Source organism: Clarias gariepinus, chromosome 25 (genome assembly GCF_024256425.1).
Source record: "Clarias gariepinus isolate MV-2021 ecotype Netherlands chromosome 25, CGAR_prim_01v2, whole genome shotgun sequence".
Taxonomy (NCBI): domain Eukaryota; kingdom Metazoa; phylum Chordata; class Actinopteri; order Siluriformes; family Clariidae; genus Clarias; species Clarias gariepinus.
The window spans coordinates 25,187,501-25,205,000 of NC_071124.1; the positions used below are offsets into that span (position 1 = coordinate 25,187,501).

Genomic DNA, 17,500 nt, shown 5'->3' on the forward strand with positions numbered 1-17,500 from the left:
CACAGACAACAGAACACCTGCACAGCATCTGTAAGTATGTCTGTGTTGTGAACAGCGCTAGTAACTTGACCGGTTAGTTAAACACTGATGTTTGTTTATTTAGTTTTTTTGCTGAGTCCTGTGTTCTGATTGGTCAGTCGACGTTGATTAATTCTCTCTAACAGCAGCTCTGACAGTAGTGTGGGTTTATATGATTGTGCTTGCTCTGATACGTTAGCGTTAGAGTGCTGATGAGAGCGTTTCAGCGGGTTGGTGTTAAGTGATGGCACTCATTAGCACCGTGTGCAGGACGACTGCTGGATCAGTGCTCGATGAAAGACGGAATGCAAACAGGAGCCGGGTTGCCTGATCTGTGTTTTCTCCTCTGAAAACATGCTCCTTTTGATGATGATGATATTTTGGATTTATGTATTCCAGTTTAATTGCTAGCGTTTTGCCAGAGGAATATCTGGAGGCTTTTCTTTACGTGGTCTATTAGATACACAAGTGGGGTTAAACGAGATGTTAGTGTAGAAGACAAAGATCGTATTAAAGCCGCATGAAATTGAATCTGATGCTTTTACTCCAGGATTGTGTTAGTAAACCAGTTAATTTTTTTATTACTTACGATATTAATAATACAGTATACACTGCTGGCTAAAAAATAAATAAATTACTAATATTTCGTTGCATCGCCTTTTGCTTTGATTACGGCCGTGGCATCGTTTCAATACGTTTATGCAACGTCGCAAAGTTTATTTCCATCCAGAGTTGCATGAGTTTCTTGTACTGATGATGTGAGAGTCGGACCAGTGTGTAAAGCCGTCTCCAGCACGTCCCAAAGATTCTTACTGGACTCTCCTTCACAACTTTAGAGTGATGAGTCCTGGCATCTTGAAATTTGCTCCGTTCCATCAGTGAAGAACTAAACCCTCCATAGATGTGATCCTCTGGTGATTCAGTACATTCAGGTGGTCAGCTGACTTCATTTTATTGCCCCATAACGTTACTGAGTCTAGACCTGAGTAACTGATCAACCCCAGATCATAACACTGTCTCCAGAGGCTTGTACAGTGGACACTATGCATGATGGGAGCATCGCTTCATGTCCTTCCCTTCTCACCCTGACACGCCCATCACTCTGGAATAGGATCAGTCTGGACTCATCAGGTCACATGACCTTTCTCCATCACTCCAACTTTATCTCCAACTTTAATCTTTATGCTCCCTAGAAAACTGAAGCCTTTTTTTCTAATGAGTTTTAATGAGTGTTTTTATTATGGACACACAGCTGTTTAGTCCCTATCCTGTTAGTTCTCATCACGCTGTGTGTGTGTGTGTTTGTGTGTGCTTTTACTGTCACCCATTTGCTTGGTGACTTTTTAGGGCCCAAGCACTAGCAGGACCCTCTTGTTTTCCTAAGGATTTTTTTTCCACTAAACTCAGTACACATTTAGAGCTCATTAAACTGAACAACTTTTGCACCACATGTCCTGGGTTCAACTCAACAGGAAGTCAGTTATTTTGGGTCGGTCACCAACACGCAGCCGATGGATTTTGATATACTCCTCCTAGGGGATTTATCAGATCGCCACCAGTCCGGGCCGATGTGATCTAAAGACTTTGAAGACACAAAGTTGCGGACAGATTTTTGATATCTCAAACGGGTCAGCCATGATGATGTCCTAAACTTACGCTGAAAAGTGATTAATAACTATCTGTGTGGCCTTATATTGAGTGACACGTTCAGTGACACATCCAGTGACATCACATTGAGTAACATCATAGTGTGATGCTTTTTTTTTTACAGCATCTGTGGCCTATTCGACATCACAAATGTTAACACACACACATCACATGCATACTAACACAGACTCACGCACCACACACAAACGTGCACAAACACATTCACCCTTCACACACACGTGGGGATTAAAGGATTAAAATCATAAAATTTTTAACAGTATACAAAGATAACTAAAGTAAACAGTGTGCAATTGGTGCGGTGCACCCGGGCAGCAATGTCTTTTTGTAGGTCCTAACATGCTCGACAGTTACATGCTACAGTTGTGTGGTGCGTGCGCTCAGGGTGGCGATGGCACAGGGTGCTTGGGCCCGCTCATCGTTGCTTGCAACTATATTTTGTTTTTTAAACTAAAGCAGGAAATAAAATGAACCTCAATTAAAATTCACACGAGGGAGAATCAGACGCGCTGGAGGGGAAAGGGGCGAGAGGGTCTTTCGGTGTTTTCGTTGCCAGATCTGAAGTGTGGGATACGGCTATCTAGTGATATTGATAGGTCTCTGTGATTCAGATCTGGCAACCAGACAGTTGGACCTGACTCCTGTCTGTAGAACCGCAGTGTGTAATGTTGCTCCAGGCGTATGTAGAGCGGCTCGGAGCTGCACGTTGCCAGGCGTGGTGTTCCGGTGCTGTCGTCTGCCTCGGTGCACATCCTCTGACTGATGTGTGTGTGTGTGTGGTACAAGTGTGTGCCTGTACCTGCATTTCGTGCAGCTGTTTTTATTCTCTATGTCATAGCTTTGTATGTGTGTGTGTGTGTGTGTGTGTTAATGGGTGGGATAATTGCATGATTCAGCTTGTAGTTTCATGAGTTTTTCACCATTTTTAACATTCAGTGCTCCAGGAAACCTTAGTATCTTAATGCACGTCCTTATAAAAATACCAGCCTGAGCCGCATCAACACCAAGCTAAGACAAGAACTAAGAAGACAAAGGCTGGTGTTGTGTTAGGACACTTGTCTCAGTCTGTGCTTGTTTTCTTTTTAAAATTAGAGGTTTCGAAGTGATGAACTAAATCTCTTCTCCTTCTCCTTGTAGACTCCAGCTGTCAGGAACTCTGCTACAGAAGATGTGGACTCACTTCCGGAGGATCACGCAGATGTTCGGAGTGAACCAACGCAAGAAGAAGCTCTGGACATGATGGAGGAGTATTTTGAGACACGCTCGTGGCATAGCAACACATCCTCGGATTGTACTGAAGATCATGAGAACTTCTCTTCTCCTGGCCTCAGAAAGCTGGACTCAGAAAGTCATCATGAAATCTTTGACGTTTCACAGATGAACACGGTCGGAGAGAACCTCATGTTCCCATCAGGAAGCGAGTGCAGTGTGACGAATTTGGACGTAGGTTCAGGATGTGCAGTTCTCAAGGAAGCTGGATTTCCTTCTTTCACAGACACTTGCATGTTCCACACACCACAAGACTCAGATCTTTTTACAACTTCTAAGGAATTCGTGGTAAAAGTGGAAGACAGGTGCAGTGCAGGGATTTTAGATGGTTTGTTGTGTGATGAAGCTGCAGATTCGTCGCCATCTGAGAAGGCTAGACTTCCTTCCATCCTGCAGTCCAGAACATCATCAGGAGGCTTGATGGGTTCAGATTTAATTGCTGCAACCATAGGAGATGTGGATGTTTTTCCTTCTAAATCCCTCAGTAAACTGGACTCTTCTCATTCAGAAAGTTCGAGTTATGTTCTCGAGATAAACACTGGCAAAGAGCAACTCATGACACTATTAGCCAATGACCCGGAGGTAAAGATTGCTGATGATTCAGGGCTTCTTTCATTTCCTGAGCTTGTGTCAGAGGAAGCTGGACTTCCTTCCATTTCTCAGGCTACATCTGAAGAAAGATCTACACTGACTGACAGAGGTGAATCAGCACCTCAGTTAGAACAAACTCCTGATTTAAGCACATATCATGGAACATGTTCTTCTCCTAAAAGCTCTCCTGACCTCAGCAATCTGCATTCAGTGTGTGATGAAGTTCTAAATGTTTTATACCTTGAGGAAGCTGGACTTCTTTTCACCTCTCAGGCTGCTGTTTCTGTCCCTGGTTTGTTAGATCCACAACTTCTCACAATTCCTGAAGAAACACCTGGGCTTATCTACAGAAGTACATCCGCACCAGAGTTAAACAAGACTTCAGCATTCACTGCTAAAAGGAATTACGTAGCTCACGGTATTATCTTTCCTTCTCCTAAAAGCTCTCCTAACATCAGAAATCTGGACCGCTCTTCTTCAGATAAAAAGAACAATGGTCTTGACATGAACATGGATGTAAAGCACCACATGGTACCACTGGATAATGACTTAAGCTTGGTAACTTCAAATGATCTAGAGAATGCAGAACTTGTTCATCAATTATCTCCAGAGGAAACTGGACTTCCTCCCAGCCCCCAAGCTTGCATGTTTAACACAGATTCTATCAATGAGCGATGTGAAGCAAAACACCTTAGCACTCCAGATTTAGACATTATGGACTTTTCTTCTTCTGTACACATTAGCATCTCCAGAAACTCTTTGCATTCAGAAGGAAAGAATGATGATCTGGAAGTGACGATTCAAGGAGAGGAACTCATGGAAGGTGTCTCCAATACAATTAGCTTAGATGATTCCAAGTGTGAGGAAGTTTTAAATAGTTCATTTCTTGAGGAAGCTGGATTTTCCATCAACTCACAAACTAGCGTGTCTTCAAAAAGCTTAACAGATTCACAACTTTTGGTATCTTCTAAAGAGACACTTGCACTGACTGGAAAAAGTGAAGCTGCAGCTCGGTTAGACAGCACTCCTGATTTGGATTCTACAATATTTTTTCCTTCTGAACAATCTCCTGAACTTGCAATTGTGATGTCCTCTCAATCAGAAGAAAAGAACGATGGTCGGGTGATGAACACAGATGGAGAACATTTCATAGAACCTCTGCCAAGAGAATGCAGGGTGATAATTCTTGATGATAATTCTGCAGATGGTTTATCTATTAAGAGGGTCTCCAATGACGATGGAATTTATTCTATCTCTAATGCTAATATATCTGACCCAGGTTTGGTAAATTCACAACTTTTTTCTACCTCTGTAAAACCACCTGAGTTCACCTGTGAAAGTGAAGCAGCTCCCCAGTTAGAAAAATTGTCAACACTGGTTATTGCCAGCAACAATCAACTGGATTATTGTTCTCTTAAATGTTCTCCTGACCTTAAGAGCGTAGAAAACCTGGAATTATCTTTTTCAGAAGTAATGAATGATGATCAGCAGATGAATGGTGATCAAGCAGAAACTGAAGGACCATTGGAAAATTGTGCAGTAGAGGTCAGTGCAGATTCAGGAGATGATTTAGCTGCATGTTGGTCATCTCTGGAAGAAGCTGGACTTCCTTTTAACTTACACACCACCACAGTATCAAAAGACTTGAACGATTCAGAACTTTTTACAGCTAAAGATAACCTTTCATCTACTGAACAAAGTGACACAAAGCTCGAGTCAGAATCAGGAGGTCCGAGCAGAGATCTTGCAGATCCTTCTTCTCAACACTATAAAAATCTCGATTTATCTAATTTAGAAATAAATAATAGTTGTCTTCCATTAAAAACAGACACAAAAGAACTTGGAGTGCCATTGATAAACACGACTAAGACCTTGTCCAAGGAAGCTGGACTTCCCTTCATCTCCCAGTCTAGCATGTCTGATACAGATCTGTCGATTGACCAAATTGACGCTGTGACCCAGTTGGACAGCAGGTCTGATCTTAGTGTTGTTTCTAAACAGCAACTCGATTTTCGTTCTCCTAAAAGCTCTCCAATCATAAATCTAGGGATGAACATGAATGTGGATCAGCACTTGGTACCACTGGAGAATGACTGCAGAGTAGCAATGTCAGACGATCTACAGAATACAGACATTGTTAATCGATTATCTTCTAAAGAAGATGGACTTACAGATTTGATCAGTTCACAACTTTTTAACATTTCTAAACACACCCTTGCACCACCACATGGAGAAAGAAGTTTAAAGAATGCATCTGATTTAACTGGTCTAGGTAGAAATGAAGAACAAACTGATAGCATAAGTAAAATTGAGAATATCACAGTTTTTAGAATGACCACAGATATTATAGAACCTTTAGGGCAGATGGATGAAGCTGGAGTTAACCTTTTAGACATAAATAGCAAGATGTTTGTTGATCCATCAGTAGATGCTAAGATGTTCATGGTTCCATTAATGAAAGGATGTTCTTGTGTTCAATCTTGTGACAGATCTGGGCTTCAACTTGAAGGTGCATCATCTCTCCAAAATGATCTGAAGCAGGTTTCAAACCTTAACATCAACAGTTCTTCTGCTTTTAAAGATGATAATGATTGTTCAGCAGAGGAAGGTTCCTCAAGTCTGTTGTATGTTGATGATTTCATTTCAGAGCCTTATGTACCAGTGATCAGTAAACAAACTTTGGATTTAGGTTTGAACAACGATGAAACTGAAAGATGGTCTAATAATTTAGATGATTTGGTAAACCTACAATTCCTGCAAAACTCATGCAGTGTAAAGGAATTCACTGCCAAACCCCAGAAGGAGCAGGAGGTCATTTATTCAGATAAGTCAGGTGACATTGACTCTTATGCGATGCTGTTTTCTGGTAAAGAATCACAAAGTGTTGTTTATTCTCAAGGAAATGTTCTAGAACACCCTCCGGGTCCAGTTGAGGTTTTCTTTAAAGAATCAATTCCTTTACATTCCGTTAATGTAACAAAATGTAGCAAACAGCCCCTCGAAGGAGACCAAGTCTGTGCAAAAAAGCAGGAAGTTAGAATTTCATACGGTGATTACTGCATGCAGGAAAACACTGGTTTAAAAACCTTGCTGCATTCTGCCACATCTCAGGGTTCAGACACTAACAATAATACAAAGCAGCACACACCTGAGACTCTGCACACTTCACCGAGCTCCATACTAGAACACAAGCTCTGGTGTCACACACATCCATCGGTGCAAGATGGTCCTTTGGGTGTCCTTTCAAATTTATCAGATAATTCTGCCAGCTGCTTTGAGAATCCTGAGACAATCATGATGGATTCCAAAAGGGATATTTTAAATGCTCTTAGTGTAGATGGTGGTTCTCAGAAGAACATCTTTGAAAAAGATCACCTGTTGGACCAAGCGCAATGTGGACTGGTTACATTCAGTGGTCAAAGTTCAGAGTTTTCACAAGCTTTTTCTGAAAATGGACCTCTATATCAGAAAATGTTCCAAGAGCAAAGCCTGCTGCCTCACTCTGCCTCAACCAGTGTTACTCATGGATTAGGAAATAATGAATTTGAAACTGAACCTTACTGTCCAGATTTTCTACAATTCCAGAGTTTCCCTTTTATCGATTCTAGCATTGGTTCAATGTCAGATTCCGAGATTCAGCACATTATGGAGTCAGAGCAACCTCAAGAGACCTTAGATGGTTTAAATGGAAAACAGAAGGACCTTGGTTTATCTGTGAACAGTAATCAAAATGATATGCTATACAATGTCAGGTCTGTAAAAGAAGCGTATGATAAACCATATCATGTAGACACTACTTGTTTGACAAATGAGTTTGAAAGTGTTGATGATCCTCCCAATTATGCATCTCAAGATCACAACTTTGTCACCATAAATAACAAAGTTGAATTTACCAGTCAGAGCCCAACAGAAAGCAGCTTTACCTCCACCGACAGCATCCAAAAGATTAAGGAAACCAAGAGCATGTCTGCAGGGAAAAGCTCAAGGTTCTCCATGTTCACAAGAATCCCTTCTTTCCGCAAAAGCAAGAGAGAGGTCAAGGATGCAATCCAGGTTGAGCCAGAGACAAAAATACCTCCTGAGGTTAAAGAGGAAAAGAATCAGCTACCTAACTATAATCCTGCTGCAGATCTCGTGACAAAATACGAGGATCAATCTAGTGACATCACTGGAAAACTTGGTGTATCCTGCAATGGACGACCCAAATCCACATCCAGTTCTAAAAACACACAGCAATATAACTATAACAGTGAGCGAGTGCAGATTCAACCTGTGTTTAATCTCCAAAAGAAAAGCAAAAACGGCGAGAACTTTCTCATAAAGCTTGCTCTGGCTCAGAGGTCTCTGTCAAGCTTCTTCGAGGTCCGAACTGGTGAAAAAGACAATCAACAGGATTTCAACATGCTGAACCAGGATACAAAATCCAGGCAGTCTTGGAAAAAGAAGAAACCATCTAAAGAGGCCGAGCTGCTAAAGAGAACTCGCTCTCTTCCTGGACCAAGTGGTACCAAGTCTAGACGTGGTCTTCAGAGTGACTTTGTGTCTGGGTTAACTGAGGACTATCCAGATCCTCAGGAATTCCAGAGCTGCAAGGAGGATTCGAAAAGCACATCACATCCTGGCATGCTAGCGTCCGGACCTGAGGCGGAGCTTGCAGCGGGGGATACACTATCTAATCGCCTTGGTAAAAACTCTGATGTTTTTGAGACTGTCCAAAGATCTGAGGACATTACAGAGACACTGATGCACCCTAGTGCTTTTGCTCTTGCTTCTTCATCTTTTACAAGATCCCTAGGTTCCTTTGAAAGTCTTGATACTCCCAGTAAGCCAATCACCCCTAAACCACAAAATCCTGGGGTTTGGAGCCAAAGGAGCAGTTTCCGCTACCCCTCAAAATCTGTTGCTACCTCCTTGTGCTCGCTGGGTGAGGGTCCGAGTTTAGAGGGACAGTCAGAGGGTTCACAAAGGCGAATTGTGCAAAGGGCAACACGACTCGCATCGGCTCAGTTCTTCGATTCTGAGTACTTAGTTGAGGGCAGCAACTCGGACAACCAATCTCAAGCCAGTCTGGTGTCCAGCAGCTCGACCACAGAGTCTGAGGTGAGTCTTTATGATTATGTAGCAGTCTTGCAGCTTTTTTTAGTATGTGGTAGAAGGGAAATGATCAGTGAAGTGATGAAGCGAAATTACTGCTATCATGTGATTTATTTCCCCCTGAAGCAGCTCATCTTCAAGTGTTTTATTTCTTTTTTACATTAGCATCAGTGACACCTCAGACTGTATCTGTCTCGAGTCATATTTAATCTTTAATAACATTTATGAAACATATTACTTTCTGTTCTCACTTAGGTTATACAGCAATAAACACTCATTCCCTCACCAGTCTTTACGATGTCAGAAAACTTAGTGACAGGTTTAACACTAACACTGTAGTCACTTTCCCTAAATATTATAAAAATAAAAGAAAGGTTTTGTTGTACATTGACTCTTTTAATGATATCTTTATGTTTCATGCATCAGAGGACCAGAAATCAGTCTCAGAAAAATCTGTCTTATGTCTGTCCAGCCAGATTCTGTCTCAGCGTCACACAAAACTGTCCATCTAGACTTTACTGAATCTCCTGCAGTCCTTAGATCTCTACCTGAAGTTTAATCTGCACCATCAGTGAATCTAAATGTGGAGTAAAAGTGACGTTATGAACAGTTATGTGTGGGATTTAATAATCTACTGTAAAATAATCTACTAATGCGCTACTGTCTCAATGTAAACAAACACCTGCACCAATAGATATTAATTAGAAAAGATAAAGTGAATATTTTGACTGGGATTAGTTCATATTTTCACTTTGGCTGAAATAACAGCGCTGAAGTGGTATAAGTGAATTTTAACACGCTGGAGTGGTTTTAAGACAAAACTTCATCTTTATCCGATTTACTAAAATCATCAGATTATTTTTAGCTTTAACCTTTTAACGACGCGTACTAACGCTAGTACTAAATAAGCGTATGTTTAAAGCCAACATACCATAATAGCGATTACTCATGTTTATCATTGTTCAATAATTTGGTCACCTCTTTGATTGTCCACTTAAAAGCCTGGACAGGATGGCTGTAAATCCTCTCTTCAGTCGTCTTCCTCCGTGCTCCGTGTCAAAAGAAGCGACCGGCGTGTGCTCCGTCCCAGACCCCTCTCAGACCTCTGCAGCTGGAGTTCTCCTCTGCAGGAGATTGGAGAAACGGCGGCCGATTACACTCAGGAGAGGAACATCACAGACAGTTTGAAGGCCAAGATAGAGAAGCGCTCGTGCTCAGACGAGGGGCTCGGGGAGTTCCGAGAGGTGCCAAAGATGAAGGCTGTGATGCAGAGGAGCCTCGGGACACTGAGCTCGAGGTCTGAGGAGCAGCAGAAAGTAAGAAGCTCAAGAACGAGGGAACTGTTTCCTGGAACTTTCCTGCTCCTGGACATCTGTCTTGTTGCTGCTTTTCTACTTCCTCTTTCACTTCCTCCAGAGCACTCTCACACTGGTCCTGAAGTGGCTCGGATCTGTCTGTCTGCCTGTCTGTCTGTCTATCTCTCCATACATCTTTTTTTCCTGTGTTTTGAAATTATGTTTAGTTTTACATTTTAAGATCCCGCTTCAGGTTTCTCAGTGCAACAAACCATGAACTTCCTGTTTCTCCTGTTTCTCCTTTTTTTTCTTCCTCTCGACATGGCATAGATGTTTTATAGGATTTTCTTGGATTTTGATCAAACTCAGCAGAGAGAGAGAGAGACATCACTGTACCACTTAATGTACAGATAATGATTGTGATGATGATTTTATCTTAGAAATCAGATGCAATGTTTTATAATAATTCAGGTGTAAAAGCTGTTGATGTTTTTTTTATGCCCAGGGGGGGATGAGACTGTCCTTCACGTCTGCACCGCAGTCTTCCATGTCCCTTAAAGATCACTTCTTCTCTCAGAGCACTCCCATTGGACTCGACTGTCTCCACTGGCCACGTCCAGTTTCATTCTCAGGTGAGGATGGAGTAAAAATGTTTTTTTGTGATTTGTGATTGGTTCCTCAGACTTTGTAGTGGACTGACAGTGTGACTCCCCATGCACTGACATAAGTGACATGCTCGTGCAGCCTGGGACATTCATGAAAATAAAGTCTAGTGGGTTTTATTATTAATTAAGAATCTGTAGAATATTTAATTTCTTAAACTTTAGAGAGATAATAGTGATGTTACATTATAATAGAACATAAATATTGTCTTCTGTCTTACATTGATTGTCCTATAGGGGGCGACAGAATCAAAAACAATGTCTTTTTTGACAAAGCCAGTTCTTAGGAGGTTTGCTATTAAACGGCAGTAGCACCAGACATGAACTAGCACATGGTTCACTTTGGTGAAGCTGGGGCTTGAACCACTAACCCTCAGCAAAGTGAACCATGTGCCGTTTAATAGCAAACCTCCTAAGAACTGGCTTTGTTTTTCCATGGGCTAGAGTCATGTCATTTCATCACTGTACATGTCTGTGTACGCCACTACTTTCCCAGCAATGCTCGCTTCAACAATAATGGGAAGCACAACAACAACAACAACAACAACAACAACAACAATAGCGACCTTCAACATGGCTTTGTGAGCAGTTATCATTACTCCATGTCATGGCTTTATCATTACTTAGAAAGCATTTGAGTTTCCCATGGCATATTGACTTAAGTTTTTAGATGAGCTTTGATTATCCTGTCCCCAACCCCTGACGTAAGCAGTTCTTTGTTCTGACCCAGCAAAGTGTTGGTGTCGCCATGGAACCGGGTTTTTCTCTCTGAACTTACTCTGGAACTGTCTTAGTGGAATAGGGGCCACTGATGGACTCTTGAGCAAGGCCCTTAACCTTATCTGCTCCAGGGGGCGCTGTATCATGGCTTACCCCGCTCATGGCTCTGACCACAGCCTCTCACCGTAGCTGGGACATGTGATGAATAGAGCCCTTCTCCAGCCAGTGATGTACATGTGTCCTGTTTCTATAGACTGATTTGAACATTTAACAGGTTTGTTTTGGTAATCGATTCCTCTGTGGTGTTGCTGACTGCAGTTTCCTCCCTGGTTTTCCGGAGTGTTTTACAGTGATGTGAATGTTATGTTGTGGATTTGTGGTGAAACACAGTACTGCAGTTCTACCTCAGCCAGGACAAAGGATTAACCAATCAATGTAAATTACACTGTAATTAACTTCATTATTGGATCTGTGCTGCACGCTAAACGTCCGGTTATGCATTTGTGTCGGGGCGTGGCATAACGAAATCAGGAAATGCATAAATTATGTTTAGAATCAAGTTTCTGTGAGTATTTGTCAATAAGCACATGTGTTGGCTGGAGTGTGTGTCCTCATGCATTTTAACAAGTATTCTCTCTGTCTCTCTGTCTCTCTGTTTTGACTGTCTTCTTTCTGTTGAACTTTCTGCCTGTTTACCCAACTGTCTGTCTATTGTATCCTTCTTCTATTACTCTGTTTCACTATTTGTCTGGCTATTTTGACTGTCTCTATCCGTCTGTCTCACTACCTCATTGTGTCTTTCTCTGTCTTACTTCCCCCGAGTGTCTCTCTTTTTGTCTGTCTCTGTCTAAATCAGTGAATGTATGTCTAAAGGTCTGTTATCTATTTGTTTTTTTCCCTGTCCATCTGTCTCACTGTTCCTCTGTCTGTCTATCTGTATTGAGTCCCTTTCTCTCTTTGTTTAATTAGGTCTGTCAGTCTGTCTCTGTATAAAGACTGATGGAGGGATACACATCTGTAGGTGTGTGTGTATGTGTGTGTGTGTGTGTGTGTGTGTAAAAGAGATACAGGCTCCTTTGAGACAAAGACTCCATTATTGCTGTATAACATTTCTGTCCCACGCCGTGACCTTTGTGGACGCAGCACAGTGAGTCGACCCTCTCGCATCGCTCCGCTAGCACCTGGTTAGCAGCTAGCACAGTGCTAGCACAGGGCTAACTCAGGACCTGGCTAGCACATGTCACACTTGTCTCTAATCAGTTCTGTGTGACACTGTGTGTGTGTGTGTGTGTGTGTGTGTAAGAATGAGAGTGATTACCATAGTGGCAGCGCGGTGGCGTAGTAATTAGCACTGTCGCTTACGCCTTTAGGTCATGGATTGGATTCCCGCCTCAGGTCAGTGTGTGTGTGGAGTTTGCTTCTTCTCCCTGTGCTTGTTGGGTTTCCTCGGGGTACTCCAGTTTCCTCCCACAGTCCAAAGACATGCAGGTTAGAATAATTGGCGTTCCCGAATGGCCCTTTGTGAATTATATTGAAGTGTGTGAACTGAATGTTGGCCGGAGGTTCTACCACAGTCATAGAAAAAAATTGGAATAAATACGATGGTCACCATCGGCCTCCACCGTCCCGACTCGGACTACAGACGTTCTAGATGGACGGATTATTGAAGTGATACGCTGTTTCTGTCTGCAGAGTCGTGTCTGGTCCGACCCTCGGCGCACACACTCACACAGGCTGCAGCACTCGGTGAGTAAACACACACCACGCTCATTTACCTGTGATCACCTGTCACACTCCTGTCACATACAGGTAACGTTATCAGCTGTGTGACACGCCCAGGCTTCATCTACACTCAGATACACTCTTATTTATTTACTTATTGCTTTATTAGTGTCCAGTTTTAATCTGATACATAAAAAGTTTCTTTAAAATATTTTTTTTTTGGTCCAGATGCTTACATAATCTTAAAAAATAATTATTATTAAAAATAACAAAGATACTTTTTTAACTCAAAAAAATAAATGTTTATTTATAACAATAACTGCTGTTTATTTATGTAAACAGTATAATACAGTAATAGTAGTGTAAATTATTATATTAGTGGTGAACAGACAGGAAGTCTAAAGAGACGTCTGCACATTAAGAGCATGGTGACGTTACATCAGGTAATAATAATAATAATAACAATAATAATAATAATAATCAGATGATTTAGGCATTTTTTCCCAAACACAAATAAAGTTGATGTCTGATAACAAGCTATCTGTTTATTTCTTTGACTCTGTTTATCTGTCTATTTTTATCGGTATATCTGTAACTGTGTTTAGTTTATCTGTCATGTTTGTTATCTTCATCATTGCCTTTCCTTTAGAATAAGTGATGAGTTAAATAAATCCTTCCTGAGACGGTCTGGTGTTTCCACCGACCCAGTGAACCCGTGTAAGGGTGTCTTTAATGAAGGAAACTTCAGAGCACTTCTGTACGTCTCCGCTGTGGAGAAGGGCGTCTGCCAAATCCCGTAAATGCAACATTTAAGTGATCACACACACACACACACACACACACACACACACACAGGATGTGTTTCTGCCCACATCACTTCTGTGAGGTTGAGGGATTAATAATGTCCCGGGCAGGTCTTCCCAAGTTGAGTTCTCGCCTTATCACCAGGAGATCGCTGGTTCGATTACCGGGTGATGCTGTAACCTCTCGCAGCCGGAGGTCTAGAGAGAGCTGATTGGCCGGGCTCTCTCAGGGGGGAGGGATGAGAGGTGTGTTACTCCGCCCCCAACGGTGCGTGAGCGAGCAGTTCGAAAAGATGCGGTCCGGAGGAAACACGTGATAGTCCTCGGCCCTCATGACTGAGTAGTAGTGGTAGTAGCCTTAATGTGGGGCCCCCTAGTGACGGGGAGGAATTGGACCCCCGTTTCCTGTTTGCTTGATACAGGACCTTTAATGCATCATCTTTCCCTTGCCCCAGGGACACGCCTCCCCACTCGGGTGAGTGTGTGAGAAATGAGAGGCTCCTCACTGCGTCTGTTAGAGACACTAACTGCAGCTGAATCACTGCAGTAATTATCTCCACTCATCTCTTCTTCTATACCACATTATCCTGTATTCAGGGTCACGGGGGCGGAGCCTATCCCAGGAGGCTTAGGGCACGAGGCAGGGGTACACTCTGGACAGGGTGCCAATCCATCACTGGGCACACACACACACACACTCACACACTCACAAACCCATTTAAACACCATGGGCAATTTGGGAACGCCAATCAGCGTAACCTGCATATCTTTGGGCTGTGGGAGGAAACCGGAGTATCTGGAGGAAACCCATCACAGGGAGAACATGCAAACTCCACACACACAGCAACGGGAATCGAGCATGGCTGGGATTCGAACCCGGACTCTGGAGGTGCAAGGCAATAGTATTAACGTCTGAGGTTCTCCCAGATGTTTACACGTGCACTAGACGTGATCAGAGACAAACCTGTAACGTGTGAAGCAGCGTCTCGGGCACGCGGTCTCCTCACCCCACTGAAGGGGCTCTGTGAAGGGGGACTGTGATGGACAGGCTGGGGGGGGGCGGGCCTTCAGCAGCGACACTCAGACAGACCTACAGTCACCGCCGTCCTGTGTTCTGCTGTAATGAGCACGTGTGCAGCGTGTGTTAGTCACCAGTGTGTGTTAATGTTCAGAGCTGTGACACGTCGAGCTCCATCTCAACCAGGAGTAAAGTCGTGTGTCAGCGTCTCCTCAGTGGGGCCCTGCTGCTGGTGTGAATGTGTGTGTGTGTGTGTGTGTGTGTGAGAGAGAGAGAGAGAGAGAGAGAGAGAGGGAGGGAGAGGCTTGATCGTGTGTGTGTGTGTGTGTGTGTGTGTGTGTGTGTGTGAGAGACTCTCTGAGCGACTGGAGGAAGGATGCAGGCGACATCGCGAGTGTTTCCGACGCTTCAAACGATTTAGTGGACGTTGTGATTCACCTGCTCACACACACACACGCACACACACGCATGCACACACACGTACACACACATACACGCGCGCACACACACACACACACATCTCTGGAGTCTGTAACTGCTTGAAGAGCAGCCGCCCTCCTCGTCCTCGGCTGTGTGTGTGTGTGTGTGTGTCTGAGTGTGTGTGTGGCCGACCGAATGCAGACCCAGCAGAAGATTTGGGACTCATTAGGGGGGTGACGGCGATACGAGGGGTCATGTCTCATTACTGGAGCCTTGAGAGTCTGCACTCCACCAACGGTAAGAGCCCCCGTGTCTCTCCGAGCCGCTGTAGCCTGGTGAGGATCTGATCGAATCCCCTCGATCGGATCAGTGGGTGTGTGTGTGTGTGTGTGTGTGTGTGGTGTCGTCAAAAACGGAGGTTATTGGAAATGAAGCAAATTGTTGAGCTCTTATGTGTGTGTGTGTGTGTGTGTGTGTGTGCAGGTGGGAGTGGAGACAAGAGATAGAATAAACATTACCTTGTTGCTCTCAAATAAAATGAAATCCTCTAGATCCTTTATAAAATTAATAAATAAATAATGTTGGTGTTAACTGCAGAATTTACACTCGAACTCGATGAGTTTCAGCTTTCAGTCTCTTTATTTACACAATTGTATTTCCCTCTTTACACAAGTTAGGATTGTTTTTATTGTTAAAACCCCTGAATTGTCCGGTCCGCTCTCAGGTCTCCCCTTAAACATTCTGTACCACGGTCATGTTTATAACACCTTCCTTCTTCCTGATATCCGTCCTGCGCACTGAGCTAACATCTGTCTTATACACTAGGGAAGGACTAAAGGCCATTTTACAGCAGTTTTACAAAATTATATCTAATAAAAATAGTTAACAGTAATGTCAGTTAATGTAAAAAAAAAAGGTAGTAATAATAGAAATTTACTTGAAATTACTGTATTAGGTAAAATTTAAATCATGTTTAAAGTAAAAAAATGTTTAAAATAACCAATTTCACAAATGTACAAAAGAAGAACATTTTAAATTTGCACAAAGTTGTTAAAATTGCAAAGTAAAATATATTAATGTTATAGCAGTAACAAAAATGTAAACAAATAATTCAATTATTTTAAATACAAATATGATTTATAAGTTACTTTGAGAAACTTTGAAAACCTAAAATTGTAAAGTAAAAAAAGTTGATCAAAGTTTAAAAGTAATCAATTATGTGAAAGGTCATGGTAAATAAGTCCATAATGTTAGAACTGTACAAAATGCAAAATATCACAGAAATATAATTTCACACAAATACATTGTGAGAAATTCACAGTCGGTCAGGCCGCAGGAAGCTGATCTCAGAACAGAAAGTCAGAATTAAAGGCCGCGTCGCTCCTACATCATGTCTACTTCAGCCTCTCTCTCTCTCTCTCTCTCTTTATTTTACTTTTTCTGTCTCTTTTGTTCATTGTGTGGTCGAGTGTGAAGTTGTGTAGCTCCGTTGTGTTTCTGCTTCTCTCTGAATGCTGCACTGTGTCTGTAGAATAAAGAGAATATAATTATAATAAATTATAATAAATAATATTTAGGAGATAATGAAGCTCAGTGTTTTACAGACAGCAGGACTCGCTGCAAAAGAGAAAATAAAACAGAGCGTCTGTCATAAAGTTAATATTTAATCACATCTGATAACACGCGCTACTGAACTGTTTCGACTGTTTAGAAAACCTTATGCAATAAAGAAGCATTGAAATGCAAAATCTATAATAAAATAAATTCAATAAAAATTATAACATAAAAATATATTATTTTATAATTTATTTAATTTTTATTATAAAATATAAAAAAAGATAATATAGTGTTGCATTAAACATCAAGTTCAATAATAATAACAATAATCTGATAACATTTCTGTGAAGGCCTTATTAATAAATAAATAAATAAAATAAAAACATGTTAGATAAACACATGTTAATTCTTTCTTATTAAACAGCAATGTTTTTTACATCTTGACGGTCTTGGATTAATTATCCTGATGCGCGTGAGAGCAGAATGAATGCTGTTACTGTACAGGGTTACAGTGTAATAAACTTATCATAATCACTGTGTTATAGACAATGTTACAAATACAGTAGCAAATATCAAAGTTACATTCTCAACAAATTTTGTGATAAAAAGTGTTACAGTGTTACAGTACAGTGTTACAGTGTTATAGTACAGTGTTACAGTGTTATA

General features: G+C 41.8%; 1 protein-coding gene across 5 annotated transcripts in view; it reads left to right on the top strand.

Annotated features, from left to right (window-relative positions):
• Positions 1 to 17,500, top strand: part of arhgef4 (Rho guanine nucleotide exchange factor (GEF) 4) — a 43,599-nt gene that overhangs the window by 13,449 nt on the left and 12,650 nt on the right. For 2 of the 5 annotated variants that reach the window (XM_053486287.1, XM_053486289.1), the window contains 4 exons: positions 2,821 to 8,643; positions 9,639 to 9,953; positions 10,438 to 10,564; positions 13,007 to 13,060. In XM_053486287.1, coding sequence (XP_053342262.1) covers positions 2,821 to 8,643; positions 9,639 to 9,953; positions 10,438 to 10,564; positions 13,007 to 13,060 — 6,319 coding nt within the window. Of the gene's footprint in view, positions 1 to 2,820; positions 8,644 to 9,638; positions 9,954 to 10,437; positions 10,565 to 13,006; positions 13,061 to 15,188; positions 15,575 to 17,500 lie in introns of those variants that run through there. The other 3 variants (XM_053486288.1, XM_053486290.1, XM_053486291.1) reach the window with 3 other exon arrangements.